The sequence below is a fragment of the Myxine glutinosa genome, chromosome 10, assembly GCF_964187855.1.
Source record: "Myxine glutinosa chromosome 10, kmMyxGlut1.1, whole genome shotgun sequence".
NCBI lineage: Eukaryota > Metazoa > Chordata > Myxini > Myxiniformes > Myxinidae > Myxine > Myxine glutinosa.
Window position 1 is genome coordinate 35,019,266 of NC_136270.1, and position 20,326 is coordinate 35,039,591.

Below are 20,326 nucleotides of genomic sequence, written 5' to 3' on the forward strand. Positions count from 1 at the left end.
TGAAGATCCGGATCCGGATCTGGCTAGTATAAATTTTTAAGTGATTCTTTTCCATTGGGCGATCCGGTGAAAAGCAAAATGCGTAATGATAAAATGCTGTCATGCGGAAGTGTTTGTTTATTTTTGCAATTTCACTACTGCCTTATGGCCTGTCTGAAAGGATGAAATGCTTGTTGGCTTGTGTAGGGTGAGGCCACCGTGGGACGCATGCTGAGCTTCTGGTGGCCTCTGGCATTGGCACTCGCCACTCAGCGTATCAGCCGGCCTGTCGTGAATCTGTTCGTTTCCCGGGATCTGGCAGGATCTACTGAAGCCATTAAGGTTTGAAAGCCATCTCGGCGGGATAATAATCTCTTTTGTTGCTCATTTGTCTCTCAATGATCTGATTTCTTTAAAATAGACTTTTTCATGTTTTTTTCAATAATGCAGGTAAAAAAGTGCACAATATGATAAATATTTGCTGCATTATGAGGGCGATTTAAAAGGCATTTAAAAATGGTTAACAGCCAAAAACGTGTCTTCAACTCCAATGGCATCAAGAAACTCACCCACGGCAGGAAAACATGAACATGAACGTGACATTGGCTGGAAATGATAAAGGGACTGTTGAGTGTCACTGGTTTAGGAGAATTCCTTCATGGTTGTGGGAAAACTTTTGACTTCTTCATGATATCTTATTCTCGTGGAGTTATACAAAAGCCATTCATCCATTCCACATTCTTTGATAATGATTTATTTTCATAAGAACTGTTGTTGGAAAAACACAAATTCCATTGCCAATGATCGATGCCATTTTATTTACAACCAAATTGAGATATGAGCTGTTCAATGAAATTGACGCTTGCGTTCTGCAATGCCTGCGTTTCACGCTCAATTCCTGCTGTGATTGCTCCTGAAATTAAAGAGGAATTTTCTCGTCTACACAAGAAGCTCTTTTTTACAGTCCCTGTCCTGTTTCCTCTCATCTCTATGGAGAATCTCTGCTACAGAGGAACATGCACTGTAACATGCACAATGTCTTGTTTTATGCATGGTTCTCTACCCTCCCAACTGTGATGACAACGTGTATGAAAACTCGGACCCTAACCCTAACCCTAACAACCCTAACCCAAACAACCCTAACCCTAACTGACAAGGCTTCCTCGGCCAAGTTTGACTCCTACCTTTCCCCCCCCATCCCAGCTCATCATGATCTGTGATGACCTCAATTTGTCGATTGGCATCAATTAAGCTGACTTGTGGGTCCTCATGCCACTGTCTATGGTAATGTAGCCAAGGCCCTTTGTAACACTTCTGGCCTCACCCAATATGTTGGATTTCCAACCCATATTTCCCTTCCTGGTTGCCACTCTGCTTGATTTGATCATATCCTACTTTACGTCTGCTCTGCTTAACTCCTCACTACATGTACTCTTGAAAGTGTCCATTTCCCTGGACTTATGGGATCCACCAAGGTGCCACTGTCTGGCAGATTGGATGCTCACTCATCATGCCACTTTGGGAAAGGCACCAAAAAAACATCGGGGCCAGCACAAATTGCAGCCAATGTGGGTTGGCAAAAGTAACATGGAAATGCAGTATCAGGGACAGTCAGCTTTCCAACCTGGGATGAATGGTGCATGGAAAAGTACCACTACACTGGCTATATACACTACACTTCCTGTCGGCTCACAAAGCAGTGGGTTGCTTCTCATGGAATTATATCCCATACTGTCCATCTAGAGGTTGGTGTACCTAAAGGTAGTGTTCTGGGACAAATACTGTTCTTGTAGGCCATGAGATGAGGCCTGATAATATGGCTGGAAAATGACTTTAGTCGCACGCATCTCGATCTGGGAACGAGGTAAACCGGGTTGATTTACAGACTTGGCATTTAATATGGAATTTTTTTTTTGTGGGGGTGAACTTACTTTTCAAGATGTCTTAGAACCAAAAGTTCATTGGAATTATGTTGAAATTATTCTAGATTTTGTTAATGTGACCTTTAAAAGAAACAAAAACCACATTTGACATTTCAAAGCAAATAAATTGATCCTTGAAAGTGATGTAAACTGATATCGAACTCAATTCATGGACAGTACTGTGTTAAACTTCTGTACGTTTTCCAGAAGTATCTCTTTATTTTGCACATTAGCCAATTTTTTTTTTAACAAAAACAAAAGTTAAATTACAACTGGGATTACGGACAGTAAAATTACAGTTCGGTACTTCGTGTAACCCCCACGAGCATTCAGGAGAGCACGTACATGTTGAGGCATGCTGTTCACGAGATTTGCCAAGGTTTGGACAGGAATCGCTTGCCATGCAGTGACAATAGCCTGCTGCAATTCACGCACAGAGGCAGGCTGCTGGTCCAAGTTGTCGATTTGACGCGTTAATTCTGCCCACAAGTTCTCCATCGGATTCATATCCGGGGACATGGCAGGCCACTCCATATGCTCTACACCACGGTCAGCAAGAACGTGTTGGATCATGCGAGCGCGATGAGGCCGTGCATTGTCATCTTGGAAGACAAAGTTTCCTTGAAAGGCTGCACGAGCAAATGGAAGCAATGTTTCTTCCAGAATGGCCCCGTACTTGAACTGGTTCAGGTTTCCATTCAGAACAACCAGGTCAGTTTTGCCCCCTGCATGAAAAGCAGCCCAAACGGTCACCCCACCACCTCTAGCTTGGAATCTTGGCACTATGCAATCTTTGTTGTAGGCTTCATGCACTTGTCTGCGCACTCAGACGCGGCCATCTTGACGATAGACCAGACATCTAGACTCGTCACTGAAGATCATGTGATTCCAGTGTCCTGGCTGCCATTGACGGTGCTCTCTGGCCCACTGCAATCGGCGCTGGCGGTGTTGTCTGGTCAGGCGTGGCTTTATCAGGGGACGCCTGGCACGATAGCCTGCTTGAACCAGTCGTAGGTTGACTAGCCTTCTGGATACAGGCACATTTATCAGTTGCTGCCACTCAGCCCTAAGCCGATTAGCTGACTTGGTATGGCCATTGCGGACTAACCGGTGCAGCTGGCGATCATCCCTCCTTGTGGTTCTGCGGGGACGTCCTGGCCTCGGTATTGGAGTAGGGACACCCCTCTGAGCATTTCGTTTCAGGATCTTTGACACCTGACCTTGAGTGATGCCATACTGCCGAGCAATAGCACGCTGTTTCATGCCGTAATTTCGTAAAGCCACCACTCCATGACAAACAGCATTGTCGAGTTGACGGACCATCTCCAGAGGAAGCGGCAATAACTTTTCGAGACGTGCAGCAGTTGTTTTCCACTAATACAGAACGCAACAACCCTTGTATACCCGACTGTGAAGCCAATCATCAAATGCACCTGTCCGTACATTTTGCCACGCCACCTGTGATATAATCCTGTTGTTGACTTCTTGCTGCGACAGACAATCAGTGACAGGGTTCTTTCAACAAAGACATCAACGAAGGGTAAAATAACCTCACCAGATTGATATACTGAGTTAAGAAAGTAAACCCAAGTCAAGAAAAAAAAAATATTCCATATTAAATGCCAAGTCTGTATATGCGTCAGAACTTGCTGGATCTGAAAATCAATGTTCCCATTTCCAAAAGTGTGGATAGCTGTGTGAAATTGATGGTGGAAACATACCAGTAGGGGTCCAAAAGTAGGGAAATTGCCATTTTGGCCATTTTTGTGAGGCTTCATTTGCCATGAAATTTTGTCAACCTTGTAGCCACCTGTCCATATTCTCAGTATCTGAAATATCAAGACTCAGGCTTTATTGGTTTATGAGGTAGAGCAAGTGAAAATAGGTCATTTTTCACAAAAAAGGATCCAGTTCTCGCAATAGAAGCGTCTGCGTGGATTTCGTACAATACAACTTCCAGATCTCTCGAACCTGCCTTGAATGCTCATGTAATGCTCACTTGGAGCACCAAGCAGGGTCTGCCTAATCTGAAGGACAGATTAGGGGGTACAAGGGAGCTGGTGTCATATCCTAGGTGTAAGGTTGATGACAAAACTGAAGATCTATGTCAAGTCTCTGCTCATGGTACATGACTGTACGTAGGCATGCACCGATCAAGGGCAGTTTCTGGCATCTGATTGAGGTGGGTCCAGACATGAGTGGGCAGGGCCGGTGTGATTGTGTGGCGTATAATGAGTTCATGCAATCCATCGATGGTCACCCCCGAGGGTTGAAATTGGATATCAACTCAGACGCTACATATGTTGGATATCATTGGATATCAATCAATTGGATATCATACGCCATATACATCACTGACAATTCGGAATATGCAGGAAGTTATTACCATAAAAATACTCGATGACGTAGATTGTGGAGTGTTATCTATGCGGGTACACCCATGCGTGAGCTAAATTCTCAGAGCTGGTGCACGAACAATGCGCCTTTGCTGCATCGGAGCATCCGTGCGTTCTGAAATTTATGCTCAACCAAATGTACCATAATGAGAGAATTGGAAGTGCTTCGGCAGCCATCATGAAATACTGTTTCAAATATAAAACTCGCAATAGTATCTCTATCGTATGTCATGGTGTCACTCCGCCAACACCGACTAACCATCAATCGGTTATGGATCAAGTATACGATTCCTCACTCGTCACCGAGCTGTTAGTAGATGATCGATAGTACATAAATTGTCATCATCCACATCAGCAGCATATCGAGACTCTCTGCTCACCTTCACTCTTTCATTCCTCTTTTCTCCTGCCTCTGGAACAAACTCCCTCACTCTCTTCAATCCCACTCCACCCTCCAGGTCTTTAAAACAGCTGTTCACCACCATCTCTTATCTTCCCCTATCCAAAACCTTGATCTTTTCTACCCCTGTTAATTCACTCCAGATCCACCTTTTTTGAAATACCGACTAATTCACTCCAGATCCACTAGAACCTGGAGGTTCTAGCAGTGTCCATGTGTTTTATACCTCTCCCACCCATCCCCCCTTCCCATGCCTCCTCCCCCCAAGCCCTCTCCCTCCCACAGATCTTCCGTTGTCCCTGTTCTCTGCTGTTGTACTTGTGTGCTTCCCCCTCTCTCCCCATCTTGTCTCCCGCTCCCTTTATTGTATGTTTTGTGAGTCGGGTTTTTTTTTTTTTTTGTGATTGATGCTCTTACACGTGATTGATTAGCTCTTGCACGAGCCTCGATCTTGTATACAAATAATAATAATAAAAATAAAAAGCAGAGCATTCAAATGTCGTGATAGTACGATGTGCATAGTCTATAGAAGCGCATAGCTCGGTGCAGGTAAAATCGGATGCCTTGCATGTGCACCTGTCGGCCTTGAACCGACTCCGTTTGCATAAGCAGTGCACGTAATTCAATATTCATCTGGAGCTGCAGTGGTTGTCATCCAATGTGTGGATAGTTTTCCATCTTGCAGTGTCGAACCATGTCCTCCACGGCTAGGGGCAGAGACACGTTGCTGAAGGGTGTGCTGATGAAATGCTCCCCGATAATTGCACCTTTCCAAGTGTCGCTGAAGGGTGTCTCAGTTTGGCGGTGAAGCCTCTTTGCTTGATGCTGGGAGGCAGAGCAAACGCCAATGGGCTTCGTCGACGTCATTGGTGTTTTGACAGTGCAGATCACCTCTCAACTTCTCTAATCATGAATGCAGGTACGGCAATACATCAAAACCGCGACCAAGCTCCATGAATGCCTTCTGATATACCGTGTGCTTTTCATGATGAGATCCAATGGACGTTTTTTTCCCCTTTTTCCAGTCAAGAAGGGACTAGTGGAGTCGCATCCAAGACGTGTAACCCAATCGATGCCGGACACGTTGCTACCGATGGAATTACAAACCTTGCGCAAAGCCAGAATGCGTGACTTCTTTTGACACTGGAAAGGGAGTGCAGATGTGACGCGATGTCTTGCATCAGTGACACGAGGATGACGGCCAAGTCAAAATCCGGACTTTTGACAGCATGAGGGGAGGGAGCGGCAGCATAACGGCAGTGGAGAGCAATTTCCTGGTATCGGCCTCTTCATCGTTGCAGGCCAGCTCAGGTCATGGAGTGAGCCACATTAAGAACTGTTGACCCCCAGACTGGCCACACCATTTGACCAGGTTTGAAAGAAGACCTCAATCGATTCTTCCTTATTTTGTCCACAACTGAAGAAAATATTCCTTTGAACAGGAATTTTCTGATCACCAGAAATTATTTGACATAATTAGAAACCATTGCAGCTTTGTTCATCTTGGTGAGCGATCCATCAGCTCAGCTGCAGCCAATTGGAAAGGTACAACTTAACCGGAAGTTGTTAATCCTCATTCTCACTATTTATTCATTTCCTCAGATTACACTCTATGAATACATCAACTGTCATCCTTATCGGCATCACTTGTCTCTGCTTGAACCAGCTTGGCAGTTCCGTGTTTGGATCATGGACCTCTTAGGTTTTCCTTCCTACAAATGATGCAGATGTTTGGAAAAAATTTTGTTGACCTCTATTACCTGGCCGAGAGGTACTGCGGCGTGATGTTAAAACTCAGTGTCACTGTCGATCTGGCGATTATGTCGCGGCCGTCATTTTTGTACGGCTCCGGTACCTCAACATTCGACACTAAAATAAATTTCCCTTTCAAATCTTTTCAATAACATCACCGCAAACCGCTCCGAGTGATTCGTCCAATGATGTCGTTACAGGGATTCTGACTGCTGCCTGGTTTTATTGACGGTGTATCACCTTGACTTTTTCAAATATAGTTTGTGGTAACTGAAAAATATAACGGCACAAATAGCATCCTGGGATTGAGGGATGGAATACGGTGGGGTGAGGGATGGAATAGGGTGTGGGTGAGGGATGGAATAGGGTGGGGTGAGGGATGGAATAGGGTGGGGTGAGGGATGGAATAGGGTGGGAGTGAGGGATGGAATAGGGTGGGGTGAGGGATGGAATAGGGTGGGGTGGGGGATGGAATAGGGTGGGGTGGGGGATGGAATAGGGTGGGGTGGGGGATGGAATAGGGTGGGGTGAGGGATGGAATAGGGTGGGGGTGAGGGATGGAATAGGGTGGGGTGGGTGGGTGGGGGATGGAATAGGGTGGGGTGAGGGATGGAATAGGGTGGGGTGAGGGATGGAATAGGGTGGGGTGGGTGGGTGTGGGAGTCTTCACTGAGTGTTATACGTAAAATTTTAGGGTGCGTCTGCTGAAGCGTTACGGGGAGAGGACGGGGTCTTAACCCTGTGATGTGTGGTATGGCTGCTGTACCTGTACATATGTGTGATACGTAATGTAGAAAGTTACTGATTGATTAATAAAGTGGTGGCGATCATGGCCGATGCTAAATAGAAATGCAAAAAAACCGCCAAAAACGCTACTTACACTCAGCTTCTCACGCTTCTCTGCAGCTGATCTGTCCGTTTTCTTCCACTTCTTCTTCTTCTTCTTCTTCTTATTTTTCATTTTATTAGAATTATCTATAATCTTGACGGGTTCATGTCAGCTTTTAATCACTTCAATTTACTCATCCCAAACTGGCAAAACAGGCTGGTGTCATACGATTTACCTTCAAAATTGGTGAGGCAAATGACGCTTGAATCAGTTGGGCCATGTCACGTCTCTCTGGTCAGTTTACCGTGTCTATCCGTCTTTTCCTTACAGCTGGATCTTGGGGGGAAACATGCATGCTTACAGCATCTTTGGATGTATTGCTACAACCAGCAACGATACATCGAGCTGGAATTCTGAGTACTTTTTCAGAGTTCACAGCATATGTAGGCCATGTGTAACCACAAGTCCCGCAGCAAAGGTATCCTCGAGATGACGCGGCGGGTCGTGTGATATGACGTAATCAAATTGCCGTTTTGGGGGGTGCGGGGCCAATCAAGTATAAGGGGACACCAACAAACATTAAAATCTTCCTTCGAAGATATTTATTCAAGAAAAGAATGACTAAGTGTCAAGTGAAGCCATATCTATTCGTTAAACCAAACATGATTTTCTGATTCTGTGGACCTTTAAAGGTTCTAGAATCTAGATGGTCCAAAGGGTATGTTCCAATCGTAATTAGGGTCTAAGGGGCCTAATCTCTAAAGTCTAGGTTCTCAAAGTGGTCCCTACCATCCCTCAGTGGGCGCTGGGAACTTTCAGGGGGGCGCTCGAGAGTCCACGGGCGGTAGGGGGGCGCTGGCAATGATTTGGGGGGCACTGGCGATTTAGAGGAGCAGCGGCGATTTGGAGCGCTCATTGGGCTTCCTGCAATCTGAACAGGTTACACAGCGCCATTCGGCAAATTGGCCATCCAATCAACGACCACATTCTTTCCCCCTTCGGATGGTTTTTATGATCACATATTCGCTGATGTCATGTAGGTATTTTCTTGTCCATACATGCTCATGCAACAAACATGATAGTGTATGACACCAGCGAAATGATTTTTGTCACGTGGTGCCATTTCAACCAATCGGCTTGCAAGAATCTTTTTATGCGGGATATAATACACTCTATTCGTGCTGGACGATTCAACGTGCCTCGTTCAACTTTACAGCCTGGCCTTGCCAGTACAGACATTGTGCAAGGTATGAACAGTCAGTGTTAGCGCTGGTGTTAGTCTTTCGACATTTTGGCGTGTCGATTTCGTTATTCAAAAAAGCTTCACGTCCGGTCGGCTTCAAGATGTCGGCCTCAAAGAAAAAGTGTCGTCAGTATTCCGTTGAATACATCAAGTATGGATTCATTCCATCTCCGACGAACAAACAGTTACCGATGTGTTTCTGGTGGGGTCTCACGCTGTCCAATGAAGCAATGAAACCATCTCGACTGAGCGAGCACCTGAGTAAAAAGCACAGTGATGAGGCCCGCGCAGAGGTCAGCCATTTCCAATCGCTGAAAGAAATTTGAGAAGCGATCGACGGTAACGACGATGTTCAAAGCCAGCCAAGAGCTCGTGGATACAGGACTGGAAGCGTCGTATAAGCTGTCATTGCTCATCACCAGATCTGGAAAACCGTATTCAATCGGCGAACAGTTGATCAAACCAGCTGTTGGGGAAGTGATAAAAACAATTATGGGCCAGGATCCGAATCCAGTTCTCTCGTCGATTGCGCTCAGCAATGATTTCGTGGCCAGGCGGATTGATGAAATGTCATCAGATGTAGAAGATAAGCTGTGTAGTGAGCTGAGAAGCACACACTTCGCCATCCAGCTGGACGAGTCCACTTTGCGTGACAGTGAAGCCCTGTTACTCTGCTACGTTCGCTTCATCCGTGATCAGGAAATGGTGGAAGAAATGTTGTTTGCCCGCTCTCTCCAGACCGACACGAAGGGTTCTTCCATCTTCCAAACGTTGGAGAAGTACTTTACTGATAAGAACATACCGATGGAGAACATTCTCGCTTGCGCGACGGACGGGGCACCAGCGATGATTGGCCGCCAGCGTGGTTTTATTGCGCTTCTGAAGAACCAGGTACCGTCCGTGTTCGCCATTCACTGTGTCGTGCACCGCCAGCATCTTGTAGCAAAAGCTCTCAGCACCAGACTTCATACATCACTCCAAACAGTAATCAAGGCAGTGAATAAAATCAAGGTGTCGTCTCTGCATGATCGGCTGTTTCGTCAGCTTTGCCAGGAGAACGATGAGGCATTCGAGCGGCTCCTGTTCCACACCGAAGTTCGATGGTTGTCCAACAGTGCTTGTTTGACCGGTTTCCTCAACAGTGGTCGAGTTTCTGTCAGAAATTGATACGGAGCTATCGGAGAAAGTGAATGCGATTGAGCATGATGTGGCTTACCTCACGGACATATTCAGTATACTGAATGATGTCAACAAACAACTCCAGGGTGACCACATGACGCTGATTAAAGCAAAGAAAGTGATCGGCGCGTTCGTAACCAAGGCGACTCTGCACAGGGAAACCCTCGGCCGCAGAGATATGTACCACTTTCCCCGGTTGGCAAAGGAAACTGCTGTTTCTGATGAAGAGCTGCTCGTTTATTGCAATCACCTTGAGAAGATTCGTGGAGATATGGAGCAGCGTTTCAGAGACATGCTAGAACTGTCGGTGCCAGCATGGGTGATCAACCCATTCAAATGTGACATTCAAGATGTGAAGCGCGAATTACAGGACGAAATTATCAACCTCCACAATGATGATGAGGCGAAGGCAAGATTCTCGCAGCATGAATACGGCAAATTCTGGATTCTGGAGCGGGACGAATACCCCGCAATGTGGACAGAGGCAGAACTGCTGCTGATGGCGTTCCCCACATCATACCTCGTTGAAAGAGGGTTCAGCGCCATGATGGTGCTGCTGACCAAGTATCGAAACCGCCTTGACATTACCGAGAGGGGCGATCTGCGTCTCTACCTCACTGAGATGGAGCCAGACGTTCATAATCTCGCAGCGAGTCACCAGGCCCACCCTTCACACTAACGGTATTTGGGCCTGTGATAACAGATTCCCAGTTTGCCTCACCTGTGCCTGTTCTGCTGAAACATTGTCGGTCGTGCAAAATAAAATAAAAAGTAAAGTAAAATAAAGTAAAATATTATTCAGAAAATATTTGGCTTCTGTTATTTTTGCTTCCTATCTACATAAATTCTGGGTGTCCGAAAACGAACGATAGGACAAGGGGGGCATTGGGCCGGTCCAAGAGGGCAGAAGGGGGCGGTAGTCCAAAAAAGTTTGAGAACCACTGCAAGTCTAAAGCATGTAAATGTCTAAAGGGATCTAAAGTGTCTAAAAAAGTCGAAGTGGTTTAACGCTCTAAATGGTCAAGGATCCAAGCTGTTGAACATGTCTGAAGGGTATAAAGGGAATTAAGAGGTGCACAGGCCTAAATGGTCTGTGGGGTCTTGAGGTTATAGGGATCTAAAGTGTATAAAAGGTGTAAACGTGTCTTAAACGGTCATTGGTCTCTAAAGGGTCTAATGGGGTCTATCGAGTTTTATGGTTGTTATGGTCTATAGGATCTAGAGGATCTAGGGGGTCTTAGGAGTTTTATGGGCCTATCAGGTCTCGAGGGGTGTAAAGGTATGGAGGGGTCAAAGGGGTCTTCAAGGTTGGAAGGTTAAAAGAGGTAAGTTGAAATAGTACGTAATTAATAGACATAGTCAGGGTGCAAATGACAATGAAACAATGTAATTAAGAGACATATCTTCCTAATATCCTTATATCCCCCGTAAAACGTCTGGTTTCTCTCGCGCTTCCCAAATAGCTATTCAGACTTTTGAAAGTGGAACATCGATAATTAGCTTTAAAATTCACCATCTTATTTTGCAGGCCCTAAGATCGTAGTTCCCAAGTGGGTGCCACGAAACTGAACGATAATCGGCCGCAGCTCATGGCCTATTGATAAACATCATTGACACGTCTTCATAACTGGAAAATCTGTTGTATTACTTTGCAGACATTTCCACTTTGTCCATGATACCTCGACCTCCTTCCACTAGGCAAGCTACGGCAGCATCCCTCTTGGCTGATGTGGTGAAAATATGCACCTGGTCATGTACCTGGAACAGGTCTTTTCATGCAAGGAAGATGAAACTTTTTCAAATCAACCCTCTATAATGACCATCTGGCAAATCCCCCAATTTATTTATTCAACCAGCCTCTCAGAAAGGTACGGTCATTGGAAGTCCTCAACCTCGTGACCAGCTATAACCTGTCTGGGGTAGATCATATCTCCAAGCTGGGCACTGTTTTGGAAGTTTCAGCACGGCCAAGGTCTGCCTCTACCATGATCAGCTTACAACAGTGTACAAATTCTTCATCAGGATCATAATGGGATATTGCTCCTACTTGTGGACTGGTCCTACTGCTACCCATCCTGCCTATGGTATCTAAGGTCTTCTGTATCATTCAGTTGGAATTTCATGGAATAAGGCTGTCTGAGTCTGCTTCTTGCTCACCATAGGCAGGTTTGCGGCCTTTGCAGGATTATGCCTGCTCTATTCTAGTCTTTCTCGTCGTGCCATCCCAACTTTCCACCTAGATTCCTGCCTTCCGAGTCGCACATGTTCTGTACCAGAAACCGTTTCGTTGTTCCCCTTCCCAAGTCTAAATTTAATGTTTGCCTCCATTCTTTCATCCCTCTCTCTTCCTGGCTGTGGAACTATCTTCCTGAGTCCGTTGCCTCAAGCCCTTCCATACAGGATTTCAAGTCTGCTGCCCACTTCCACCTCCCTCATAGTCACTCCCATTTCCACTACTGAACTTTACTATATCTGCCGAGGCCCTGTTCACGTCCTTCTCCTGGACTTCCGTTACTTGTCTTGCACTGCATCTGTTTGTTGCTCCACTGTTTTCACATTGTCACATTATTTAATGCTTCATTGCTTCCTGTTGTGCTGCTCTCCCCTGAGCCTCGATACGATACGTGTTAAAAAGAACAAAACATGAGCCAGCTAATTATTGATGTGAATGGGCGCTCGTGATGGAATAAGCCAGTTGCAAATGCAGACCAGGGTATATTTGATCAACAAATATATAGTTGGCATAATTGATCCATTGTGATGATGGTTTAACATCACTTTAACACATCAGCTGCGGGAAAACTCAAGTGATTGTCAAGAATGTCCACAGTGATGGAATAAGCTTGAAGGATACTTTAATTTTGATACCTGACAATTTCCACCCCATCCAGGCAGTGGCGATACTGACTGTGACCTACCCTGTGGGCCATATGCCATATGGTTGGATGAATGAGCTGAGGGCCTTGTACCCGGCATTTCATCAGGTTTGTTAGTTAAGAATTTTGTGATTGATGTGAATTTGATGTCCGTGTTACATGATGTCTGACATGGGATGCTTACATGATAATTAGTGTATCTGGTATGCCTTGATGTATGTGCCAATCATCATCATTGTTCATCGTCATTATAATCATCAACATACCATTCTCTGCACAAAGCATCGACGCTGTCAAAGCAGTTCCTGGGCAAGGGTTAGGGTTCGGGATATAAAAAAGTAATTATTCACCATTGAGAGATCGGGCCAAAAACTATACATATATACACTAGCAAAAGTACCCAGCGTTGCCGGGTAACAATGGGTCGCTTCCTGACGGGGAACGGGGGAAGGGGGAAGGGAAGGGTGGAAAGGGGGAGGTTAGGGGTACTGGGGAAGGGATGGAGGGAAACTGGTGGGAGGAGGGAAGGAAGGGGAGTGGAAGGGAGGGAGATTGGGAGGGGGGGAGGAAATGGGTACGTAAAAACAAAAAGGGAGCTCTGTCTACTGTAACGCCATGGCTTGCAAAAGCAGCCTGTATAGCGTTCACTAAATGGTGGTTAATCACATTCAAAAAGAGTGTTATAACACAGCCAAACTTCCCTGGCCTTCTGACTAATTAATTAAGTACACAGGTATTTCTGACTTCATTTGTGGAGCCTTCGCCAAGCGGCGCAAACACTAACAAAATGGGTGATAAGGAACGGCTGGCTTGGCAAGCGATAGCAAGCTGATTGCTTCTGGTTGAAATGGCCGAAAATGTTCGGGACACCACCTCTTAAATACTTTAAAATATACACAATCTGGGTCCATCATTGAGAGGGAATTTTAAAAACAGATCGCAGGTACAGTGGAGTGACACCCTATCCCATGGAAGTATGAATTAAGTTAAAAATTATAATCAAGTTAAATAAAAAAACTAACCCCAGAAGGAGAATGACAGCCTCGCTTAAATAAATGAATATATACACTGGGTTAGAAATATCGCTATGAAAGTATATCGCACAAAAATGTTAGTCAACAAAAAAATGGGTACGTAAAAACAAAAAGGGAGCTCTGTCTACTGTAACGCCATGGCTTGCAAAAGCAGCCTGAATAGCGTTCACCAAGTGGTGGTTAATCACATTCAAAAAGGGTGTTATAACTAGACTATGGATTTTTATGTTAAGAAAATAGGCCTTTTATGTTTTGAAAAGCGGGTTTTTTTTTTTTTAATGCGAAAAAATCTCGAAATTTTTTTTACCCCGTTTTATTCATTTTATATTATTACTGTGGCGGACACAAAAGCCCACTGGCGTGGTGACATCATTCCGTGAACCAAGTGGGTGGTGGCCATGCCAGAGGGGTAGGCGTGGCCTCATGATATACACCGGGCGCGCAGCCCGGAGCGCGCCAGTGTTACAGTGAGCTCCTGAAATAAAGACGCTTATAAGTTACCGCTTGTCCGCTTCCTCCTTGCTCGCAAGCAGCGCGCGTAACGCCGCGCTTTACTGGTGACCCCCTCGACGTTGGATCTGCCGGAGCGATCCTTCCACACGCGACGCCATTGCCATGGCCAACTTCATCAAACTTCCCGAATTTTGGGAGGCTCAGGCCGAAGTCTGGTTCGTCCAGGCCGAAGCCCAATTTCAGCTTCGGCGCCTCACCGGCGATGACACGCGCTATTGCCACGTCGTCGCCTCCCTCGGGCCCGGCACGGCCGCTCGAGTTGTGTCCGTCCTTCGCCACCCACCGGACGGCCACAAGTACGAGGCACTCAAGCGGCTACTCCTAGCCACGTTCGGCCTCACGGACGACGCACGGGCCGACCGCCTCCTGGATCTCCCCGAGCTCGGTGACACGCGCCCGTCGGTCCGAATGGACCATATGCTGTCACTGTTGGGCGACGAAGCCCCCGGTTCTCTATTCCGGGCGCTTTTCCGTCGCCAACTTCCAGCGCAGGTTCGCCTCGCGTTGGCCGGGACCGGGCTAACGGAACCCCGAGCATTGGCAGCCGAGGCGGACAGGTACTTCGCCGCTTCGGACACGCGGGCGAGAGTCGGCGTGGCCGTCACGGCCCTCGAGGCTGATGCTGCTGATGCTGCTGATGCTGCTGTTCCACAGCATCAGCTTATACAGCATACGCAGCATGCTGATACGCACCTCGTGACCGCCACCACGCCCCGCCCACCGCCGCGGCGAAAACCGCCACCGCGGGGAAACCCGCCCACTCCACCGGCCTGGTGGAGCCAGCCGCGCTCCTCCAGCTCCACCACCTGGTGCTGGTTCCACGCCAAGTTCGGCCACGAAGCTCGGCAGTGTCATCCGCCATGCTCCTTCAACAGGTCGGGAAACGCCCGGGCCGGCGCTCAATAGTGGCGATGAGCGCCGGCCGTTCGAGCAGCCTGCTGTTCATAACGGACACCTTCTCCGGGCGCCGTTACCTGTGCGACACGGGAGCGCAGGTGAGTGTCGTTCCCGCCAGCACGTCAGACAAGCACGCCGCGGGTGGGGGCCCCGCGCTGCTTGCCGCGAACGGGACGCCCATCCGTACGTACGGAAAACGCTGCCTCTCTCTGCGGTTCGGAGGGCAGGTTTTCCGATGGACGTTCGTCACCGCCGACGTGCCCATGGCACTGCTTGGCGTGGACTTCCTGTGCGCTAATGGGCTCCTGGTCGACGTCAAGCGCAGACGTCTTGTCCAGGCCGAGACGTTCAGCTCGCTCGCTTGTGCGTTGCCCAGCTCAACGAGCGGCTTGCCAAGCGGCTTGCCGAATGGTTCGGTTCCGGCCACGTTGGTCTGTAAGCTTCCGGCAGCGGACGCATTCACCCGCCTCCTCGCCGGCTTCCCGGCCCTCACGCGGCCCACCTTCTCGGCGGGGGCCGTCAAGCACGGGGTGGCCCATCACATCCCCACCGTCGGGCCACCGGTCTACGCCCGGGCACGCCGCCTCGAGCCGACGAAGCTGGCGGTGGCAAAAGCGGAGTTCGCTACCCTGGAGCGACTCGGCATCATTCAGCGCTCAGAGAGCGCTTGGGCGTCGCCGCTGCACATCGTGCCGAAGCCCGGCGGGGGATGGCGACCATGCGGGGACTATCGCCGTCTCAATGACGCCACGACTCCCGACCGCTACCCCGTCCCCCACATTCAGGACTTTTCCGCCCGTTTGGCGGGCAGGTCCTTCTTCTCGAAGGTGGACCTCATACGCGGCTACCATCAGGTCCCCGTCAGGCCGGAGGACGTCCCGAAGACGGCGGTCATCTCGCCATTCGGACTCTTCGAGTTCCTGCGCATGCCCTTCGGTCTGAAGAATGCGGCTCAGGCGTTCCAGCGACTGATGGACAGCGTCCTGCGCGACTTGGATTTTGTCTACGTCTACCTGGACGATATCCTCGTCGCCAGCACGTCCCGCGAAGAGCACCTACGCCACCTCCGCACGCTCTTCGAACGCCTGGGCCAGCATGGCCTGATTGTGAACCCCGCAAAGTGCCGGTTCGGCGCCGCCATAATCGATTTTCTGGGGCACCGTGTCACCAGGCACGGAGCCGTCCCCCTGCCGGCCAAGGTGGAGGCGGTGAAGGGGTTTCCGCGCCCCCGCACGATCAGAGGGCTGCAGGAGTTCCTGGGCATGGTGAACTTTTACCATCGGTTCCTGCCCGTATCGCCCAGCTCCTGCGCCCCCTGCACGAAGCTCTCCGAGGTAAGCCGGGCAAAGGCGACGTTACCTGGACCGAGCAGATGGACACGGCGTTCACGGGCGCGAAGCTCACCTTGGCTAACGCCACCATGCTCGCGCACCCGGCACCCGATGCACCGATCGCCCTCACCACCGATGCCTCGGACTACACGGTGGGCGCGGTGCACGAGCAATGGGTGCGTGGAGCTTGGCAACCGCTGGCGTTCTTTAGCCGGCAGCTTCGCCCGCCCGAACGCCGTTACAGTACCTTCGACCGCGAGTTGCTCGGGCTTCACTTGGCGGTCAGGCACTTCCGCCATCTGCTCGAGGGCCGTGCGTTCACTGCCTTCGTCGACCACAAGCCGTTGATCTTCGCGATGGGCAGGGTCACCGAGCCGTGGTCGGCCCAGCAGCAGTGTCACATCTCGGCCGTGTCCGAGTACACGACGGACATCCAGCACGTCGCGGGGAAGGACAACCCGGTGGCGGATTGCCTTTCCCGGGCCGTCGCCCACGCAGTCCACCTCGGCATCGACTATGCCCGGATGGCAGCGGACCAGGCCGCTGACCCCGACATCCAGGCCTTGCGGACCGCCGTCACGGGCCTCCGCGTCACCGAGGTGCCGTTCGACGGCGCGGGCGCGGCCCTCTTGTGCCCGTCTCCCTCGGGTGTCCTCGCCCCATCGTGCCCGCGGGCTGGCAGCGCCAGGTGTTTGACGCCATCCACGGCCTGTCCCACCCGGGCGCGAGGGCCTCCCAAAGGCTGATCGCCGACAAGTTCGTCTGGCATGGCCTCCGGAAGGCCGTCCGCGGCTGGGCCAGGACGTGCCTCGCGTGCCAGCGCGCCAAGGTGCACCGGCACACCCAGGCCCCGTTGGCCCCGTTCACGGTGCCGGAACGCCGGTTTGACCACGTCCACGTGGACCTGGTGGGACCTCTGCCCCCCTCGCGGGGTTTCACCTACGTCCTCACCATGGTGGACCGCACCACCCGGTGGCCGGAGGCCGTGCCCTTGGCGTCGACAACGGCGGCCGATGTCGCGCAGGCTTTCATCGCCACCTGGGTCGCCCGGTTCGGCGCCCCCTCAGACATCTCGTCCGACCGTGGCCCCCAGTTCACCTCGGAGCTCTGGGGGGTGGTCGCGCAGGGGCTCGGGGTCCGGCTGCACCGAACCACGGCCTACCACCCCCAGGCTAACGGCCTGTGTGAGCGATTTCACCGCTCATTGAAGGCCGCGCTCCGGGCCACCCTCCGCGACGGCGGCTGGGTCGACAGGCTCCCCTGGGTCCTGCTGGGCCTCCGGACGGCGCCCAAGGAGGACCTGCGCGCATCCGCGGCGGAGTTGGTCTTCGGGCAACCGCTGCGGGTGCCGGGCGAGTTCCTCCCCGACTCCACGGCACCATGGTTCGCGGCACAGCAGCGCGCCGCTCTGCAAGAGACCGCCCAGAGGTTCGCCCCGGTGCCAACGGCATGCCACGGGCACCCACCGACGCACGTCGCCCCGGAGCTTCGCACGGCGGAGTACGTCTTCGTCCGCCACGATGCCCACCGGACACCACTGCGGCCCCCGTACGACGGGCCTCTCCACGTGCTGGAGACCGGGGCGAAGCACTTCACCCTGGACATCGGCGGTACTCCTGACCGGGTTTCTGTAGACCGCCTCAAGCCGGCCCACCTCGACGTGGACCATCCACCGCCAGTGGCCCGACCCCTGCGTCGGGGCCGTCCCCCGGCGGGCGGACCCCCGGCACCGCCCAGCCCCGCTGCCACGCCGCCCCCCGGTCCTGCACCCATCCCAGGGGCAGCCAGGGGCATCCCACCTGGCATCCCTGCACCCCGGACGCCGCCGATCGCCAGGGGGCGCTTCGGCCGGGTCATCCGTCCGCCCCGCAAGCTGGCCCTCCAGGTGCGCGGGAATTCTGGGGGGGCGCGTGTGGCGGACACAAAAGCCCACTGGCGTGGTGACATCATTCCGTGCACCAAGTGGGCGGGGGCCACGCCCGAGGGGCAGGCGTGGCCTGAGGATATACACGGGGCGCGCAGCCTGGAGCGCGCCAGTGTTACAGTGAGCTCCTGAAATAAAGACGCTTATAAGTTACCGCTTGTCCGCTTCCTCCTTGCTCGCAAGCAGCGCGCTCAACGCCGCGCTTTAATATAATATAACAAATATCATGAAACATTTACATTTTGTAGTCCATTGTATAATTTAAATAAACATAAATGCAAATCTCGCATGTGGAAAAAGTAAGTACACTCTTGGGTCTAATAGGTGGTATTGCCCCCTTTGGCAGAAACAACCTCAAGTAGGCGTTTCTTTTAACTGTCTACCAGTCTCTGACATCGACTGGGAGAAATTTTTGCCCACTCCTCCATGCAGAGTTCTTTCAGCTGTGCGATGTTTGAGGGGTTTCTTGCATGCACAGCTCGTTTCAAATCCCCCCACAACATCTCGATGGGATTTAGAGCCGGGCTTTGACTTGGCCATTCCAGAACCCTCCAATTTCTTTCTTTTCAGCCATTCCTTGGTGGATTTACTGGTATGTTTCGGGTCATTGTCATGTTGCAAGGTCCACCTTCGGTTGAGCTTCAACTTTCCGACAGATGGCCTCACATTATCCTCAAGCACCCTCTGGTACAATGAAGAATTCATAGTGGATTCTATGATGGTGAGCTGCCCAGGCCCTGATGCAGCAAAGCTGCCCCAAACAATAATATTTCCACCACCATGCTTTACAGTTGGTATCAGGTTATTGTGGTCAAATGCTGTCTTTGGTTTTCGACCAAACATGTCTTCTGGTACTGTTGCCAAATAGCTCTACCTTTGACACATCTGTCCAGAGCACATTGTTCCAGAAGTGCTGGTCTTTGCCTCGGTGTTCGTTGGCAAACTTTAGTCTTGCTCTGATGTTCTTTCTGGACAGAAAAGGTTTCCTCCTGGCACACCTCCCATGTAGATCAAATTTGTGCAGCCTCCTTCTAATGGTAGACTCGTGCACTTTGACATCAACAGTGGCAAGAGTGACCTGTAGGTCCCGTGATGACATTCTGGGGTTCTTAGAGACTTCTTTCAGCATCTTGCGGTCTGCTCTCGGGCTGAACTTGCTGGGGCGGCCTGGCCTGAACAAGTTGGCAGTTGTTTGGAATCTTATCCACTTGAAGATGATCTTCCGGACAGTCGAATGATTGATTTCAAATTGTTTGGAGATATTTTTAAATCCCTTCCCAGACTCGTAGGCATCTATAACCTTCTTTCTTAAGGCCTCAGAGAGGTTTTTTGATCTTGGCATGGTGATGCCGCACACTTCAACAACAAAGAGCAAACCAAACTAAATGTCTGAGGTTTAAATGAGACAGGTTCCTCCAAGATCCTCTCTAACGATGTTCTAATCATTTGCACCTGAGCTGGTGCACCTGATTCTAATTTTATGTACTTGAAGGAGTGATAAATGTCGGGGTGTACTTACTTTATCCACATGCAAAATTTGCATTTATGTTTATTTAAATTATACAATGGCCTACAAAATGAAAATGTTTCATGATATTTGTTATATTACATCACCTTTATCTATCAACTAGACGACCCATGACCCGTTGGGTCAGTCAGTTTGAATAGATATGAGAATAGAACTAAAGCGAACGCTGGACATCATCAGGGAGATTATTTGGGCCAGCAAGCCATAAGGCTCACCTCTCCAGCGTTCTAAATCACTTACCTGTGACACGTGATTTCGGCCCTTATCTCCGATCACGTTTTTTTTTTTTTTTTTTTTAGAAAAAACACACGACCCGTGGACTACCACGATTTTGTTGTCAGAGGACACTTCTGATGACGATGTTCTTTGTCGACGATCCTCCATTTACATAAACTCGCACGTTCTCTTTCCTCTTCCCTCGACTGAGCGCCACATACAGCTGACCATGCTGGAAGACCGGTTTCTCCAGGTAGACCAGCACATTCTCCATAGTTTGCCCTTGCGCCTTATGGATCGTCATTGC

At 50.0% G+C, this 20,326-nt stretch overlaps 1 protein-coding gene across 4 annotated transcripts in view; it reads left to right on the top strand.

Moving 5' to 3' along the window:
• The window catches only part of ANKH (ANKH inorganic pyrophosphate transport regulator), a 93,868-nt gene that overhangs the window by 41,843 nt on the left and 31,699 nt on the right, over nucleotides 1-20,326 (top strand). For all 4 annotated transcript variants that reach the window (XM_068127469.2, XM_068127471.2, XM_068127472.2 and 1 more), the window contains exons 6-7: nucleotides 187-321; nucleotides 12,592-12,684. In XM_068127469.2, the coding sequence (XP_067983570.1) occupies nucleotides 187-321; nucleotides 12,592-12,684 (228 nt within the window). The remainder of the gene's footprint in view (nucleotides 1-186; nucleotides 322-12,591; nucleotides 12,685-20,326) is intronic.